General features: G+C 40.2%; 1 protein-coding gene across 2 annotated transcripts in view; it reads left to right on the top strand.

Moving 5' to 3' along the window:
* Positions 1-10334: 10334 nt before the first annotated feature.
* The window catches only part of Yipf1 (Yip1 domain family member 1), a 33690-nt gene continuing 25139 nt past the window's right edge, over positions 10335-18885 (top strand). Inside the window, exons 1-6 of one of the 2 annotated variants that reach the window (XM_076860327.2) lie at positions 10335-10489; positions 10728-10796; positions 11151-11230; positions 15049-15209; positions 18194-18274; positions 18519-18606. In XM_076860327.2, the coding sequence (XP_076716442.2) occupies positions 11200-11230; positions 15049-15209; positions 18194-18274; positions 18519-18606 (361 nt within the window). In that variant the 5' untranslated portion in view covers positions 10335-10489; positions 10728-10796; positions 11151-11199. The remainder of the gene's footprint in view (positions 10490-10727; positions 10797-11150; positions 11231-15048; positions 15210-18193; positions 18275-18518; positions 18607-18885) is intronic. The other variant, XM_076860328.2, reaches the window with a different exon arrangement.

An 18885-nucleotide genomic window follows, 5' to 3' on the forward strand; every position in this document is an offset into this window, starting at 1 on the left:
ATGTATGATAACATGTACCCATAATTATAGTATTGTACAGAATAATTTCACTGTCCAAAAATTCACCTTTACTCCATCTATTCTTCCAGTAAACTCCAGTGCCCTGGTAATCACTGGGTTTTTCTTTGTTTGTTTGTAGTTGTTGATGGACCTTTATTTTTTATTTATCTGTTTATATGCAATGCTGAGATTTGAACCCAGTGCGTTACACATGCTAGGCAAGCACTCCACCACTAAGCCTCAACCCCAGCCTGCCAATCACTCATATTTTTACTGCTTCCTTAGTTCTTCCCTTTCTAGAGTGTTATGTAGTGAGAATAATATAGTATAAAGCCTTTTCAGAATGGCTTCTTTTACTTAATAATTTGTTTTAAATTTTCTCCATATCCTTTTATGGCTTGATGACTCACTTCTTTTTTTTTTTTTTTTTAAATTTTTTTTAGTTTAGTTTAGTCCACACATTTAACATTGTGTGGACACACAATACTTTTTTATTGTATTTATTTATTTTTATGTGGTGCTGAGGATCAAATACAGGGCCTCACACGTGTTAGGCAAGCGCTCTACCACTGAGCCACAATCCCAGCCCTCATTTCTTTCTTTTTCTTTTTCTTTCTTTCTTTCTTTTTTTTTTTTTTTTTTTTTTTGTGATGCTGGGGATTGAACCCAGGGTCTTATGCATGAAAGGCAGGCACTTTACCAACTGAGCTATATGCCTAGCCCCCCTTATTTCTTTTTAATGCTGAATAATATTCCATTGTCTGGATGTACCACAGTTTATCTGTTCATCTGTTTATCTGTTCATCTGTTCTACTGAAGGGTGTCTTGGTTGCTCCCAATATTTATCAATTATGAATAAAGCTTCTTATAAACATCATGTGCAGATTTGGGGGTGGATATCAGTTTTCAACTCATTCGGATACACCAAGGAGTATGAATTATATGGTAAGAGTATGTTTATTGTTATAAGTAACTGCCTTGCTGTTTTCCAGAATGGTTGGATTCTTTCTTTCTTTTTCTTTTTTTTTTTCTTTTCTTTTGATACCAGGGCTTGAATCCAGGGGTGCTTTACCACTGAGCCACTTTTTAATATTTTATTTAGAGACAGGGTCTCACTGAGTTGTCTGGGGCCTCGATAAATTGCTGAGGCTGGCTTTGAACTTGCAATCCTCCTGCCTCAGCCTCCTGCACTGCTGGGATTACAGGCATGTGCCACAACGCCTGGCTAGAGTAGCTGGATTCTTATGTATTCCCCCAACAATGAATTAGAGTTTCTTTTTTTGTAGTTGGACACAATATCTTTGTCTTATTTATTTATTTTTATGTGGTGCTGAGGATCAAACCCAGTGCCTCAAGTGTGGGAGGCAAGTGCTCTACTACTGAGCCACAACCCCAGCCCCTGAATTATGAGTTTCTATAGTTGCACATCTTTGCCAATATTTATAATTAATAATTAATTTTAACCTGTAATTCACTGATGACATTGAGTATCGCATGCGTGAGTGTGTGTGTGTGTGTGTGTGTGTTTTGCTGAGGATCAAATCCAGGGCCTCCTGCATGCTAGGCAAGTTCTCCATCACTGAGCTACATCTCCAGCCCTTTTTCTTTTCTTTTTTTAAAGATATTTATTTATTTATTTATTTTAGTTTTTCGGCGGACACAACATCTTTGTTTGTATATGGTGCTGAGGATCGAACCTGGGCCGCACGCATGCCAGGCGAGCACTCTACCACCTGAGCCACATCCCAGCCCCCCTTTTTCAATTTTTATTTTGAGATAGAGTCTCATTAAGTTGCCCAGCCTGGTCTCAAACATGCAATCCTCCTGCCTCAGGCTCCCAAGTAGCTGAGATTACAGGTATGCACCCCATGCTAGGGCAAACATCTTTTTATATCTAGATACTTCTTGACTTATGATGGGGTTATATCCTGATAAACCTAGTGTAAGCTGAAAATATCATTAAGTTAAAAATGCATTTAATACACCTAGTCTACACCATAGTGTGGTTTCAACAAAAGGGCTGGGGATGTTGCTCAGTGGTAGAGTACGCCTGGGTTCCATCTTCAGTACTGGAAAGAAAAAAGAAAAGTAAAAGCAGAAAAAGTGAAAACCACAAGTGGAACCATTGTAAGTCCAGGATTATCTGTTCTTATTTGCCATCTGCATGTCTTTGATGAGGTATCTTTTGCCTATTTTTTTAATTTGGTACAAGGGATTGAATCACATAGGAGAGTTTAAACACTGAGCCACATTCCCAGGCCCTTTATAAAATATATTTTATCTAGAGACAAGGTCTCTTGCTTAGGGCTTGCTTAGTGCTGAGACTGGCCTCAATTTGTGATCCTCCTACCTCAGCCTCTTGAGTTGCTGGGATTATAGGCATGCACCACCACGCCCAGTCTCTTTTGCCTATTTTAAAATCAAGCTGTTTTCTTACTGTTGAGGTTTTTTGTTTTGTCTTGTGGAGCTGGGAATTGAACCTAGGGCCTTCTGTGTGCAAGGCAAGCACTCTACCAACTGAGCTGTATCCCCAGTCCTTACTGTTGAGTTTTAAGAATTCTTTTGGATAACAGTCCTTTTCAGATATGTCTTTTGTGAATATTTTCTCCCAGTTTGTGGTTTGACTTCTCACTTTCTTCACAGTTTCTTTCATAGAGAAGTTTTTTAATCTTTTTTTTTAGATATTTTTTAGTTGTCAGTGGACCTTTATTTTTTTTATTTAAATGTGGTGCTGAGGATTGAATCCAGTGCCTCACATGTGCTAGGCAAGTGCTCTCCCACTGAGCCACCACCCCAGCACCCTCCCCGCCACCGTTTTTTTTTTTTTTTTTTATCTTAATGTAGTTCAGTTCAGCTTATGAAAAATTTTTTCATGAATTATGCCTCTGGTGTTGAATATAAAAAGCCATCACAAAAACCCAAGATAACCTAAATTTTCTCCTAAGTGATTATTCTTGGAGTTTTATGTTCTACATTTAGTCTGTGCTTCATTTTGAGTTAATTTTTGTGAAGTGTGAGCTTTGTGTCTAGATTCTTCTCTTTTCTTTTTCTTTCTTTTCTTTTTTCTCTTTCTTTTTCTTTCTTTTCTTTTTCTTTTCTTTTTTTTTTTTTTTTGCATATGAATGTCCAACTGTTCCAGCACAATTTATTAAAGGGACTACTTTTTCTCTGATGTATCACCTATGTTCCTTTGTCAAATATTTGTTGACTATTTTTAAGTGGGTCTACTTCTGATCACTCTATTCAGTCCCATTGTTATATTTGTCTATTCTTTCACCAATACCACACTCTCTTGATTATTGTTGCTTTATAATAATTTTTAAAGTTGAGTAATGTTAGTCCCCTCATTTTGTTCATCTTAATTATTATGTTGGCTGCCCTGAAATTTTTTTGCCTCTCCCTATAAAATCTTTTTTTTTTCTTTTCTTTTTGATATCAGGGATTGAGGCCAGAGGCACTTGACAGGGGCACTTAATCACTGAGTTACATCCCCAATCCTTTTTATTTTGTATTTTGAGACAGGGCCTCAATAAGTTGCTGAGGCTGACCTTGAATTTGTCATCTTCCCACTTCAATCTCCTGAATCCTCTGGGATTGCAGGCATGCACCACTGTGCCTAGCTTCACTATAAACTTCAGAATCAGTTGTGGATATTCTATCAACAAAGTAACTTGCTGGGATTTGGCTGGAATTGTATTGATTATGGATCAATTTGGGAAGAACTGACATCATGAAAATATTAGTCCCATTATCCATGAACATGGAATATACCTTAATTTATTTAGTTATTTGATTTTTTTCATCAAATAACTAGTTTTCTAGTTTTCCTTACATAGATCTTGTTCATATTTTGTGAGATTTACACTTAAGTATTCTATTTTTTGAGATGCTAATTCAATAGTATTATGCTTTTGAATTCAAAATCCACTTGTTCATTGATTGTATATAGGAAAGCCATTGACTTTTGTGTATTGACCCTGTATTCTGCAATGTTGCTACCATTGCTTTAGTTTCAAGAGTTTTTTTATTTTTTCTAATTCACTCAGATTTTCTTCATAGAGTTTCAAGTCATTAGCAAAAAAGTGGAGTATTTCTTCCTTCCCAGTGTGTGTGACTTTCTATTTCCATTTCTTGTCTTATTTTACTAGCTTGGATTTCAGTACAGTGTTGAAAGGAGTGATGAGTGGGGACATTCTCTCCTTATTCCTGATCTTGGTAGGAAAACTTCTAGTTTTTCACTACTAAGTATAATGCCAATCATAGGACTTTTATAGCTGTACTTTATCAAGTTGAAGAAATTCCCCTCTATTTTCAGTTTGCTGAAACTTTTTTTTTAATAATTTTTTTTTGTAGTTGTAGACGGACAGAATGCCTTTATTTTATTTGTCTGTTTTTTATATGATGCTGAGGATCGAACCTAGTGCCTCACATATGCTAGGCAAGTGCTCTACCTCTGAGCACAGGCCCAGCCCCAGGCCCTTGCTGAAATTTTTTTATCATGAATGGATGTTGGAATGTTGTCAGATGCTTTTTCTGCATCTATTGATATGATCATGTGACATTTCTCCTTTAATTGATGTGGTGTGGTACATTGATTGATTTTTGAATGAAAATCTAGTTTCATATAAGTCCCATTTAGTCATGGTGCATAATTCTTTTTATACATTGTTGAATTTGCTACTATTTTCTTGAGGATTTTTGCATCTATATTCGTGAAAGACATTGGTCTTTAGTTTTATTTTTTTGTAGCGTTTTTGTTTGGTTTTAGTTTTAGGGTCATGCTGCCTTCATAGAATGGGTTCGGAAGTATTCCCTTTCCTTCTCTATTCTCAGAGCCTGCAGAAAGAGAATTGATATAATTTCTTCCTTAAATGCTTTGTAGAAGTTTCCAGTATACTTATTTGGATCTGGTACTTTCTGTTTTAGAAGATTGTTAATTATTGATTCAATTTCTTTTTTTAAACTTTTTATTTTTTTAGTTGTAGACAGACATAATACCTTTATTTTATTTATTTGTTTGTTTTTTTTGTGGTGCTGAGGATTGAACCCAATGCCTTACACATGCAAGGCAAACACTCTACCGACTGAGCCACAACCCCAGCCCCTATTGATTCAATTTCTTTAAAATATATAGACCTATTCAGACTATTTCTTTTTGTGAAATTTTGGTAAATTGTGTATTTTCCTTTTTGTTTTTTTGGTACAGGGGATTGAACCCAGGGGTGCTTAACCCCTGAGCCACATCCCCAGTCCATTTTTATATTTTATTTAGAGATGCAGCCTCACTGAGTTGCTAAGTGCCTCGTGAAGTTGCTGAGGCTGGCTTTGAGCTTGTGATCCTCCTAACTCAGCCTCCCGAATTACTGGGATTACAGGCTTGGTAGATTGTGTTTTTAAAGGAATTAGTCCATTTCATATGTGTGGGCATATAGATGTTCATAGTATTTATTTATTATACTTTTAATGTTCATGGTATCTGTAGTGATATTCCCTCTTTCATTTTTTAGATAAAATTTAAAAATTTAATTTTAGCATAAAATTTCTAAAATAAAAATTTGTTATAGTACTAATTTATGTTTTATCACTTTTTTCTTAGTTAGCTTGACTAAAAGTTTATCAATTTTTATTTATCTTTTCAGATAAATCAGGGTTAGCTGATTTTCTACATTGATTTTTTTGTTTTCAATTTCATTTCTAATTTGATTATTATTGTTGTTGTTATTTGGTTTAAAATTTTTTGTGGTGTTAATAATCCAACCCAGGACTCATGTATGCAAGCATAGTCCCAGCCTGATTTTTATTTATTTATTTACCTTATTTGTTTATTTAAAAAAAATTTTTTTGTAGTCATAGATGGACAGAATGCCTTTATTTTATTTGTTTATTTTTATATGATGTTGAGGATTGAACCCAGTGCCTCATACATGCTAGGCAAGTGCTCTGCTGCTGAGCTATAGCCCTGGCCCCTGATTTTTAAATAATTTTTTCTTTCTGCTTATGTTGGATTTAGTTTGCTCTTGTTTTTCTAGTTTTCTAAAGTGTAAGCTTAGATTACCAATTTTCTAATACATTAATTCAATGATACAAATTTCCCTGTAAGTGCTGCTTTCACAGCATCCCAGAAATCTTGATAAATTATTTTCATTTTCATTAGTTCAAAATACTTTTAAATTCCTCTTGAGATTCCTTCTTTGACTCATGAGTTATTATTAAAGAATGTTTTGTTTAATCTCTCGTTTGGGGATTCTCCAGCTATCTTTCTATAAGTGGTTCTTAGCTTGTTTTCACTGTGATCAGAGAGCACAACTATTCTTTTTAATTTGTTAACATGTATTTTATGGCCCAGAATGTGGCCATAAGATAAGAAAGGAAGTTTTGACTCAGAATATGTCACTAGGATAACTTGATGAATGTTCCATGTGATCTTGAGAAGAATGTGTGTCTGCTGCTGTTGGATGAAGAAGAACTCTATAGATATCTGTTCTCTCCAGTTGGTTGATGATGTTTTCGAGTTCTGCTATGTCCTTACTTATTTTTCTGTTTCTGACAGAATGATATTAAAGTGTCCAACTATAATAGTGGATTTATGGGTTTCTCCTTTCAGTTATATAAGTTTTTGCCTCATATTTTGATGCCCTGTTGTTAGGCATATACACATTAAGGATTGTTCTGTCTTCTTGAAAAGTTGATCTCTTTATCATTATGTAATGTCTTTCTTTATCCCTGATTTTTGTTTGCTTTGAAGTTTGCTCTATTTAAAATAAAGAGAACTACTCCTATTTTCTTTTGATGGTAAATCTTTCTCTATCCCTTTAGTTTTAACCCATGTGTATTTTTATATTTCAAGTGACTTTCTTATAGGTAGCAGTTAGTTTCGTGTTATTTTTTGATTCATTGGCAATCTCTCTATTTTAATTGGTGTATTTAGACCATTGAGGTTTAAAGTGAATTTTTTTTTTTTTTTTTTTTTGGTAGTGGGAATTGAACTAGGGGCACTCATCCATGAACCACATCCCCAAACCTATTTTGTATTTTTATTTAGAGACAGGGTTTCACTGAGTTACTTAGCCTCACTTTTGCTGAGGGTGGCTTTGAGTTTGCAATCCTCCTATCTCAGCCTCCCAAGCTACTTGGTTTACAGGTGTGCCACCGTGCCCTGCAACAAGGATGTTCTTAATAGGTAGGATATTCTAAGGGCTTAGAAGTTATTTCCCAGGAGACAGGAAAGGGTTAAAACTTTCTTTGGACAATTCAGATCTGCTGATGTAGTCTTTTAGTGCACACCATTTTCATGGACTAAAGCAGAAGGAGAACATTTAACCTAGAAAAAGCCTTTGATAGAGTTTAACATCTATTTGTGATTTAAAAAGAAAATCTTCAAGAAAACTAGGAGTAAGAGGAAGCTTCATTAGTTAGAAAAACTATCTCAAAACCTCTCAAGAGTCTCAGGAATTTCACCTCAACGTGGAAAGACCCTGAATAAAGAAAATAGACATGTGTTTTATCTAGGTATGGGTATTAGCATAGCAGAGATTTTACCAGAGATTTCAGTTTGGCAAGACTGACTAAAAGCAGAGTCTGAGTCCTACAAGTCAAGGAGGGACCTGGACATGGTATAGAGTACTCCTGGGACTGAGGAGGTTGTGCTTCTCCTGGGAACAAGGAGATGTTCTCAATTGCCCTCCAGATGAGGGGACCATGGATGACGGAGGGATGTCTGTGGGAGAGATGACACCAAGGACACAATGGGCCTCACCTAAAACTTTGGCCATCTAGGTTCCTAGGAAATTAAGACATATACCAAGGAAAGGGGAAGACCCTGAGATATCTGATATTTTCTGTCAAATAAGCATAATAAGGACTAGACATACAAATTGACTTATAGATGGTGCAGGAGTTAGAATGAAGCAGGGCAGGAGGGAGAGCTAAGACAAAGACAGTATCAGGATGCTACCTCTGCAGACATCTGAGAAATTATGGTGAATGACTGTCAGGACCATCTGTCTCGGGGAATGGTGAGAACCATGTATCCATTGGCTTTCATTCTCCTTCAGACAAAAGTTCACCCCATAGGATGTTAATTCCCCCACGTTTCCAGGGTTACATGTGTGGGCATCAGAGGTTCCAGTGGAGAAGCCCAGGATGAGGTGCTTTCACACAGTATCTATAAGGAGCCAGTTGGAGCCCACACAGAATTGGTCATGACAGAGGTGACTAGCAGACAAGCTGGGAGCCAGAAAGATCTTAAGTGGTGCTTGAGAGTTGTCTGCAATCTAAACAGAAGTGTATGTCATGGTATCAGCTCCCTCTCTATAAGAGGGGCCTTCACATTTGTGATATCAGGATATTCTCTTGCTTTCTAAGATTGGGGAGGAACAAGTCTGTTTCCTCAGAGCCCCTTTCATAGCAGAGGCCAGTCTCTATCTGCAAAGAATTGGTGTGAGAGGGTTACTAAAACAGTTTTCTCTGATGCTGCCAGGAGTGCCAAGGTTAAAATTAGTATTCATCATTCCCTCCCTCCCCTACCTCTCCTAGATTTCCCTCACCCTCGGCCAGTCCTTCAGATTGACCTAGAGTTTTATCCCTGAGTGATAAGACCCCTTAGCTGCCCTTGTCAGGCCATAGTTGCTGCCATTTCCCATTATCTGTGGGTGTGGAAGTTTCAAGAGAAGCCTAGCCAACCTCCTAAATTCCAGATATAGTGCTCCTTAGCTTCATAAAGCAGTCATGGTTGATTATCTATACCAAAAATACCCCTTTCTCTACCTGCTAGTGCACTGGTGTGAGGGGCCAGCAATGTCTGGTTCCAATTCAATGGCACTCTTAGTGGAGCAAAATGGTGCCTCTTCCTTCCCTGCCCCTCCCAGAGAACCTGGATCTCTCAGAAAGCAGAACTTAAACTTGTGTGGGGAGGTAGGGAAGTGGGGTGGGAAGTACACATTCCATGAGTGGGTTTCACTGGAAGTGACAGTTTGCAGATCCACATATGCTAAGTATTTAGAACAGACTCTGTTAGAAATCATTGATAAGCCATTAGTTTAATGCATTTATCTCATGCGGAAGACAGTGCCCCCTATCCCTTTGGGTGTTTTGCCCAAGCTGGAGCCTTAGCTATGCCTTTAACAAGCTATTCCACCGTTTTATTAGGCAGCTACTCCTGGATGACTGGTTCCAGTGTCTTCCATGGTCATGTGTCCTTGTTGCAGTTTCTTCATAATTAAATTGTTCCCTAGGTCTGAAGCAATTCCGTGTATGTAATCATTACCGGGTTGCTAAGCAAGAGGAGCTTGCCTTTTCCTTTGAGAGGGGGATGGGACTACTTCTGCCACTGTGGAAGTCTCTTGGGAATTTGGAAGCAGAGTGTGGACACTGGAACCAGTGGCCATTGGCCAAAAGGACCAGTGTGGCGAGGTCTCTGTGTGAGCTATGGATTGCGCTTGTGCTGTTTACACTATCCCAGACAGTGAGAACTTGTTCACCCTGTATTAATCCTCAGTGACTAATATTGTTTGCCTGCGGCCCTGGGCTCTGGTCCTTGTCCTCAAAGTGCTCATACGCTTACAAAGATTGGCAAACAGTAACGATCCGGGTGAACACTGCTGTGGTAGAGGTAAACCCGGGTCATTACGGAAGCAAAAAAGCAAATGAAGTCCTGGGAGGCGAAGGCAGCCTTCCCTAGGAGAAGGAAGTGGTCCTCCAAGTCTGAGGGCTGTGTATGCGGTAACCAGACAGAGGCAGGAGGCAGGGCAAAACGTTTCTCATCAGGACTACTCAGTGCTACCTCTTCGTCGTTTGCTGGCCCTGCCTTATTCGAGGTGGCGTCGTGTGCCCGGAGGTACACAGGTCAGTGAGGCCCATCCCTACCTGTCCTCTCTGAGAGTCTCGTCCCCTAAGGGACTTAGGCGCGAGAGAAGGCACACACCCCCACTTTCTGAGGGTGTTCATCCGAAGAGGGTCATCCTACCCTCATCACTCATTCAGGAACTCGGAATGTACTTGACTCATCACTCCCTCACTGGTTAAATTTTTATGGCGAAAGAAACCAGGGAATGGTGACGTGGGTGACCTGTTTTTTCTTTTCGCAATCATCTTTTATTGCCCCATTTTGTATTGACATAAGGAAAGAGGTGTAAAGGAACTGTAGGAAAACTCCGAACTCTTGAGAATTCTCCCTCCCCCTGCAGCGAGCTGAGCGCAGGTGGACCCATTCAACCCCCCTCCGCCTCGCCCCGGTTGCTCCTGTCTCTTTAAGGCTCACCCTCGGGAGGGACTGAGGAGAGACCAGACTCTGCGCACGAGCCGGCTGAGGTCTTGGGAGTATCTTCCGGGTGCTGCTGCCTCTTTAAGAGGGCGGGGCTCTTCCCGGAGGAGGCGAAGAAGTCCCTCCCTCCGGATCTCCGGCTTCCGGCAACTCAGCTGGACCGAAACCCGCGCGGAGCGTCTCAGGCCCGATCCTTCTTGGGACCGGCTGGGCGCCGAGACCCGCGAGGTGAGGCGGCCCTGTCTGCGAGGCCAGTTCGGGGCCGAGGGGTCCCGGCATCTCCTGCCTGCCGCGGCCGCGCCGCTCTCCCTAAACCTGCCTCTGCTTCGCCTTGTCCCTGGCTGCAGGGTCGCAACACTCCAGCGCCTACTAATTGCAGGTTCTGCGCTAAGCGCCTTATAAGCACTGACTCACCTAATGGCCCCCACACTGTGTGCGTGGGCATCATTATGAACCCATTTTACAGATGAGGAAGCTGAGGCCCCGAAGAGTGTACACACAGCAGAGAAGCAACAGAATCGGAAATCAAACCCAGGTCTGTCTGACCCCAGAGCCTGTGCCCTTAACCACTGGCTAGGCTGAACTGCCCTTGTTCCCCATCACCCCTCTGAAATCTCAGCCTCCCCTTCCTCATCCTTTCATCTCCAGGCTGCATCTGGTCCCTGAAACATTCACACGGTGACTGGGATTGGATGGAATTTTTGGACCCCCAGGATTAGTTTCAATAAGTTTTAATAATACCTATACTTAGTGTCTATATAAACCTATTAAACCCCATTGAAAAAGGAGGCAAGGAAAAGCAATACTGTTTCTAATGCTGAACTGTGTTTGTTTAGATGTTTTGTTATTCTATTAAGTGAACTTATTTATTTATTTTTTTTCCTTTTAGACCCCTGTAAATTTTCTTCCACATAGTTGGGAGAAGACCCACTGGCTGAATGGCAGCTGTGGATGACTTGCAGTTTGAAGGTACAGCTGTTGGTGACCTGTTTTATCTTTATGATCACTATTTCTGTACTCACAGCTATGAATTTTCACTGCTATACTGGGTTGTACATTAAAAAGTATATTTCAAACATCTTGGTAGGAGACTTTTCCACACCCAGGTTTTTCCTGTTTGACCACACTAGGTGTTCCTTTTTTTCCAAATGGCCCTTTGGATTGGCAACAGGTATTGTAAATTTGGTATAGTGGTTGCTTAGTGTTTTATAAACACTTATATAGCATTTGGTATGCCAGACACTGTTCTAAGTGCCTTAAAATACTGACTTGCTTAATCCTTACATTAAATTTAATTTTGTAACTATAGGGCTGGGGATGTGGCTCAAACCCGCTCGCCTGGCATGCGTGCGGCCCGGGTTCGATCCTCAGCACCACATACAAACAAAGATGTTGTATCCGCCGAAAATTAAAAAATAAATATTAAAAATTCTCAAAAAAATTTGTAACTATAAAATAGTTATATTATTCTTCCTGTTTTTCCAGTGGGGAAACCGAGGCACAGAAAAATCAAGTAATTTATCTGAAGTTCTCAAAGTAAACTAGAAAGCCAGGATTTGAACCCAGGCAGTCTGGCATCACAGACTCTACTATCTGAGGAAGAAATAGGGTGTTTAAAAGAGAAATACACTTCTTTGTGGTATGAAGTTTTATTCAGCCATATAAAGCAAAATAAACCAAACTCAGAAAGTCAAGTTTCATGTTTTCTCTCATATGAGAAAGATAGCGAGAAAAAAGGAAAAGAAAGCAGGGTTTGGAGGTCTCTTGAAAATCCAAGGGAGATCAGTAAAGGGACCAGGGCATGGGAGAAAGGAAGGGAAAGGGGAAATATTAGGGAATGATAGTGACCAAATTATATTGTATTGTATACATGAATATACATATGCACCCCCAAATCTCACCATTGTGTACAATTATAATGCACCAATAAAAATATGGAAAAAATCCATTTCTTTGGCAAATACTGTTATCTCTATAATACATCTAGCTTCTGACCACTTCTTGCCACCTCTACCACTACTCTCACCATTCAAGGTCACCATTACCTTTTGTCTGAATTAGAACCCTTACCTACCTCCTGGTTTCCTCTCTACGGTCTATTCTTTGCAGCCAAAATAGTCCTTTTTCCTTCTCCCTGTAGTGCTAGGGGTCAAACCCAGGGCCTTGCTCATGCTAAGTGAGCACTATGCCACTGAACCATAACCTTAGTAGTCCTTTCAAAACTAAGTCTGATCATGTCATTCTTTCAGAACCTTCCAGTAACTCCCATCTCTCTAGGAGTGAGATACAGAGCCTGTTCTGTGACTCAGGAGACCCCTCATGATCCAGCCTCTGATTTTGTCTCCTGCTGCTCTTGTCTTTTCTTACTCTGCCAGATGGACTTTGTCATTGTTCCTCTTATACACTTAAAACAGTCACTGCTTAGGGCTTTTGTGCCATCTTTCTGTTTGAAACATTCTTTCAGATAGCCACCTGGCTTGCTCCCTTGCTCTGTTCAGATCTTGCTTCATTAGAGAGGCCTCCCCAGGGCCACGCTATCTAGGAGTACAGTGCAAGAAGGATCATGGTGGAGAACAGTATGTACAAAGTTCCTGAGGAGGGAGGAAGCGTGTTTAACCTTTTCCCACAGGATTGGAAGAAGGTCTGTGTTCCAGATCACAGATAGGGTGGCAAGTGTGGGGGAGAGGGTGGCATAAGGTGAAGCTTGAGAAGAAGCAGGAGACCACTCAGAGTTTTACTGTTAAGGACTTTGGTCTTCAGAAAAGAACACAGGGTGCCATGGGAGTCATAGAAGGATGACATCCCTGAGGATAAATGGTAATGTTGGAGAAAAAAGTGGAGATTAGGAGTCTTCAGGTAGAAGATATTGTGCTAGAAAAGGAACAGAGGCAAAATATGGCTTAGGATTTTCCAGACCGTAGAAGCTGAGAACACCAATGGCAGAAGTCAGACCCACCCATCTTGCCCTCAGGAGCTAAGGTGCATAGGAGCAGGTATCACAGAGCAGAATGTGGGAAAAATTATGTTAGAGGTACACACACCCTATGTATGCTGCAATCAGACTGTCATCTCCTGTCCCTCTAACATGGCACATGCTTTCTGTCTGTCCTAGGGTCTTGCTCATCCCCTTCCCTTTGCACAAGAGCTGCCTCCAACAGGCCTTTCTGGAGCCCATCAGCTAGATGAGTTCTCATCTTCCACGGAGCCTCTTTGGCCTCTGTGCTTCTACAGCAGCACTCAGTTCCTTTTTCTGGCATGCCCTTCCCTCTGGTAAACTGCTGCTTTCCTAATGTGACTTAAGTCTATCTTCCTTAGGCTGATCCTCTGATAATTGTGACCATATTTTTAAATGTTGGTGCTCTATCCAGCAATGATTGGTAGCTGTAACCTCCTGTCATCCTCACAACCTCTCTATGAAGTAGGTATTGTTTATATTTTATAGGTGAGGAAACAGATTCCGAGTTATTGGGTCCATGGAGTGTTAGAGTCTTAACTGAAACAATAGGCCATCTCATTCCAGAGCCTCAGCTCTTTCAATAACCCAGATGTTGGCAGCCGAAGCTGGAGTGATTGTTACATCCTAGCTCCCTTTGGTTTTCTGCATGAAACTATTCATATGCTCAGGGGCAATGAGAATTCAGTATCCAAGAGCCCTGTTCCAATGCCAGGAGCTGTGCCGTGCCCGTGGTGTCAAGATGGTGCCTTCCTGGTATCTTTCTTAGGCCTTCAAAGTTCAGAGCTGCTCTGAATTTTATTTAAGCACAATGAAATAAAGTATGTTAGGGGCTGGATATCCAGCTCAGTGGTAGAGCACCAAGGCCCTGGGTTCCATCCCCAATACCAAACACACACACACACACACACACACACACACACCCAAAAAAAAAGAAGTATGTTAAGATGCTCAATTACTATTGATAATCATAAATGGGTAAGGTTCTTTTGGAAAGTAGTTTAACAATATGGCTCAAGAGATTTAAAAATGGGGACCTAGTTATTGTACTGGTAGGTAGTTATCCTCAGGCTATCACCCAAAAGGTTTTCTCTACATAGACATTCCTTCTGTATTTCAAAGATTTTTATAGTGAAATAAATGTATATAATCAGTAGACAAAGCAGATGCAAAGTAGTTTATCATGGCCTAAACCCATCTCAATCAGGATTCGGTGTATTTCCTGCATGAGGTGAATGTTGGGAATGAAGCATGAATCTTGCTAGGTGAAGAAGAAGAACTGTATGAGAGTGTTAACAGTGTTTGCCTTTATGTGATGATGGGTCTGAGTAATTTTTATTCTATTATTTCTACTTTCTTTTTTGTCCTCATTTTCTGTAGTGATTTCATAGGACTTATTGGGGAAAATAATTGTTAAAAATTTTTGAACTTGAATCAAAGAAGAAAGGTTAGAGTGGGCTAAGCACCTTGCTAAGTACTTTGCTTGGGTAATATTCCTAACTCTCTTCAAATTCTCTAGAATAATTGTTATTTAAAATAAATGTTATTCGCTTTACTGAACACTGAGGGTTTTAGAGGTTATTTTACTTAGGCTCATATAGTTAGTCAGCATCTGAGCCAGGACTAAACTCCAAGCCTGACTCCAAATTCTCCTCATCATCATTTTTCCATGTTAGATTGATTTCTAGGTGAGATTTTCTTCAAAGTTTGTTACTGTTTTCTCAGACAGGGTCTGTAGCAAAGCTGAGTTGTAACTACTTGTCTTTGAATGAAAAGCATAGCATTCCTAGTGTGGGTAAGTTCTCAGAGGCCTTTCTGCTCTGCTTGATTTCAGAATTTGGTGATGCAGCCACTGCTCTAGCAAACACAGATGCCACCACGATAAGCATTGAGGATCCTGATGAAACCCTGAAGCATCAACCAGGCTCTCCAAGAGGCTCAGGGAGAGAAGAGGATGATGAATTACTGGGAAATGATGACTCTGACAAAACTGAGGTTTGAACTTCCTTTGAATTTTTTTTCCTTTTAATGTTTTTAAAGCTTGTTCTTCTATTTAGTCTCATCTACTGTGTGCCATGTACAGTGCTAGGTACTGGCGATGCAAAGGTAAATGACAGGTAGCCTCTGCCCTGGTGGGGGAAACAGACATGTAAATAGACCATTACCATCCATGGGAAGCACTGGTAGCGGGAACCTGGGCCTCCAGAGCAAAGAGATGGATTAGGGAAGAATTTTTAAAGGCAATGGCTCTTGCACCATCAGATGAAGGAAGAGGAGGTGGCCAGGGGAAGGAGGTGGGCAAAGTGACATCACAGAGTGTGAACATAGTGTAGATGGGAATGTCCTATTTTCACTGCATCAGGAGCAACACAGAGATGAAGGCAGGAGATGAGGCTACATAGATAGGCCAGGACTCCACACAGCCAGAACAAAGTGTATTCTGAAAACAGCTGGGAGCTACCAAACGATTTTAAGCAATATGACTAGATGTGTTTAAAGATACGTAAGATATGGTGGCCATGTGGGGAATGAATTGGAGAAAGTCGGACTAGAAGCCAGAAGACCAGGTAGGAGACAATTAAAGTGGTCTAGACTAGAAGTGGTGACTTCTGAACTAGAGTTGGACACAGCTCTGTAAAGGTTGGGCTTAGTAGGGCATGCTGGGAAGGTTTTGGTGAGGGAGTTGAGGTGAAGGGAGACCTCGAGATCTTCATCTAATTGGAGGTAAGTCAACCTAGTGGCTGTTTTTAATCACAAAGATATATTTCCATACATGTAGTTCGCATGTTTCAGGCAAGTAATATTTATTTCAGTATGTTATAAACTGAATCATGATTGGACTGCTTCAGAGGTGTACTTGTAGCAATGTGCTCATAGGGTTCTTATTATTAAGATTGTGTGGCTTGTGGGTACCAGATGCTCTTTCTGGAACTCCATGAAGTATCGAAATAAGTACTGAATTTTATGCCAAATTGAATGCTAATATATACCAAATATAGTAATGAAAACTTAGGAGCCTGAGTTCAGATCCTACCAATAGTTATATGGTCTTAGGAAGGGTACTATAACTTTCTTAAGCCTGGATTTCCTCATCTGGAATATGAGAAAATAATCTGTTGGGCCTTGTCATCATATCATCACAATACCTAATATTTATTTAGGGTTTAGTGGATGCCAGCCTCTGTTTAAAGTTTGCATCATCTCATTTAGTCTTCCTAATGACCTGTGAACCAAGGGCTATTTTTATCTTCATTTTACAAATGAGAAACTTGAAACAAAGTTTAAGTAACTTGCCCAGACACACAACTAGTAGGGAATACTTGGATCCTTAAACTAAGGCAGTCTAAGTCAGAGATGCTGTCTAGTTTCTAGACTGTACCAGAGGCAGAGTGTGTTAGGGCTTAAAGTGGTCGGCTCCCTCACACAAGGAGTGGCTAGAGTATAGCTGAGTTGTTAGGATTCCCTAGAGAAAGAGACTAATAGGATGTGTATGTAGAGAGATTATTTTAAGGAATTGGCTTATGTGATTGTGGAGGCCTGGTGAGTCCAAATCTAAGGAAGCTAGAGTTGTGGGAAGGAGTTGCAGTTCAGAGGCCAGCTGCAGGGGAATTCCCTTTTGCTGGGGCAGGGCTGGTAGGGTTGGGTTAGTCTTTTGTTCTAGTCAGGCCTTCTGAAGTCAAATCAATTTAAATGTAAATTTCATTCAAAAATACCCTCACAGAAACATCAGAAGAATGTTTAACCAATATTTGGGCATCAAGGCATAGACAAATTGACACATAAAATTAACATCACATTGAGTAACAGCAGGCTTCAACAATTAGGAAGAAATGTGGTTGGGGTAAAAAAAAAAAAAGTCTTAAAATCAGAAAAAAAATTTACCCATTATATTAATTTTGTCTGTGAATTAAGAGGAGTTTACCAATATTTTTGTGACAGTGGTGGATTCCTTGCCTAGCTTAGGAAAAAATGGCTCTCCCTGGTCCACCTATACCTCTGCCATGTGAGTCCTCTGTAGATACCAGAGGATACCAGTTGTGATTCCTAGTCTTGTGACTCCATCTGCCCCTGCAGAACAGTGCTGGGGGACAGGTGTGGCCCTCCTTATGGGCCTCCTCTAAACTGGAATTTTTGTTTTTGTCAAAGCATTAATATGTTTAGTGCTTCAGAGTGAATCAGTATGTCAGATTTTTGAGAAATCAGGTGGTAATAGTAGTAAGAATCTTTTTTTTTTTCTTCCTCAGTCCTAGGGATTGAACCTGGGGCATTTTACCATTGAGCTACATCCCAGCCCTTATTATTTTTCTATTTTAATACAAGCACTATGTTGCTTAGGACCTTACTGGTTTGCCAAGGCTGGCCTCGAACTTATGATCCTCCTGCCTCAGTTTTCTGAGTCAGTGGGATTATAGGCATGTGCTACTGTGCCTGGCAGTAGTAAGGATCTTGAAAGATGGATGGTGGAGAAGACCTTTATACTGACTGCTCTGTGTGTGTGTGTGTGTTATTGTATATAAAACATCTACAAGGTAAATCTTATTAGCAGTACCCTTTTTTTTTAATATACTTTTTTAGTTGTTGATGGACCTTTATTTTATTCATATTTATATGCGAATTGAGAGTTGAACCCAGTGCCTCTTGAGGCAAATGCTCTTCCACTGAGCCCCAGCCCCAGCCCATTATTAGCTATACTTTTTATACAAGGGAGGCAAGCCGGAGAGGGGTCTAGTGCTTCACCAAAGTTCCCCCAGTGGAGGGGCCAGATTTGAGAACTTTAGGTGAGATTTCAAAATTGATGCTTGTTTCTCTGTGGGGCCGGGAGTGGGGCATTGGCTGTTGTGGGCCTTGTTCACTGATTGCTGAAGAGCCTGGTGTTTCCCTGCATTTTGGTTTCTTACTGGGTCAGGGCCCTCTCCCTCTGCACAGCTGCAACTAGGGAATTGCTTCTGTCTTCATTCATTTCACTTTACCTCTGACAGCTACTTGCTGGACAGAAGAAAAGCTCTCCCTTCTGGACATTTGAATACTATCAAACATTCTTTGATGTGGACACTTACCAGGTTTGTAAACAGTTTACCCTTACTTTTATGTAATGGAGATTTGTTTCTTTTGTGATTAAACAGTCAAATCAGGCAAAAGCCTTTCTGTACTGGAAGTGGTCTTAGAAAAATAAAATGTTACTAGCATGTGAAAATAGTATCATAAAAATCCAAATAACTGAGTTTTAGTTTTGTAGTTGTTGAATTTATTAAAATTCTAACAAAAAAAAATCTTAAGTAGAATTACTGCTGTGTTGTTTTCCAGGTCTTTGACAGAATAAAAGGGTCTCTTTTGCCAATACCCGGAAAAAACTTTGTGAGGTTGTATATCCGCAGCAATCCAGATCTTTATGGTATGTGTAGTGCCATTAAAAAAAATTTTTTTTTTTTTTGGTTGTAGGTGGACCCAATACTTTTATTTTATTTATTTATTTTTGTGTGGCGCTAAGGATTGAACCCAGTGCTTCACACATGCTAGGCAAGAGCTCTACCACTGAGCCACAGCCACAGCCCTGTAGTGCTATTTTGATTCTTTACCACATTCCAGTTAAATTGGGCAAAGGTGTGGGTCATCTAGAAAGTTGGAGACTTGCACTGTTTTGGGTTGTACAATGTTTTGTTTGATTCTTCTG

The sequence above is a fragment of the Callospermophilus lateralis genome, chromosome 7 (assembly GCF_048772815.1).
Source record: "Callospermophilus lateralis isolate mCalLat2 chromosome 7, mCalLat2.hap1, whole genome shotgun sequence".
Taxonomy (NCBI): Eukaryota; Metazoa; Chordata; class Mammalia; order Rodentia; family Sciuridae; genus Callospermophilus; species Callospermophilus lateralis.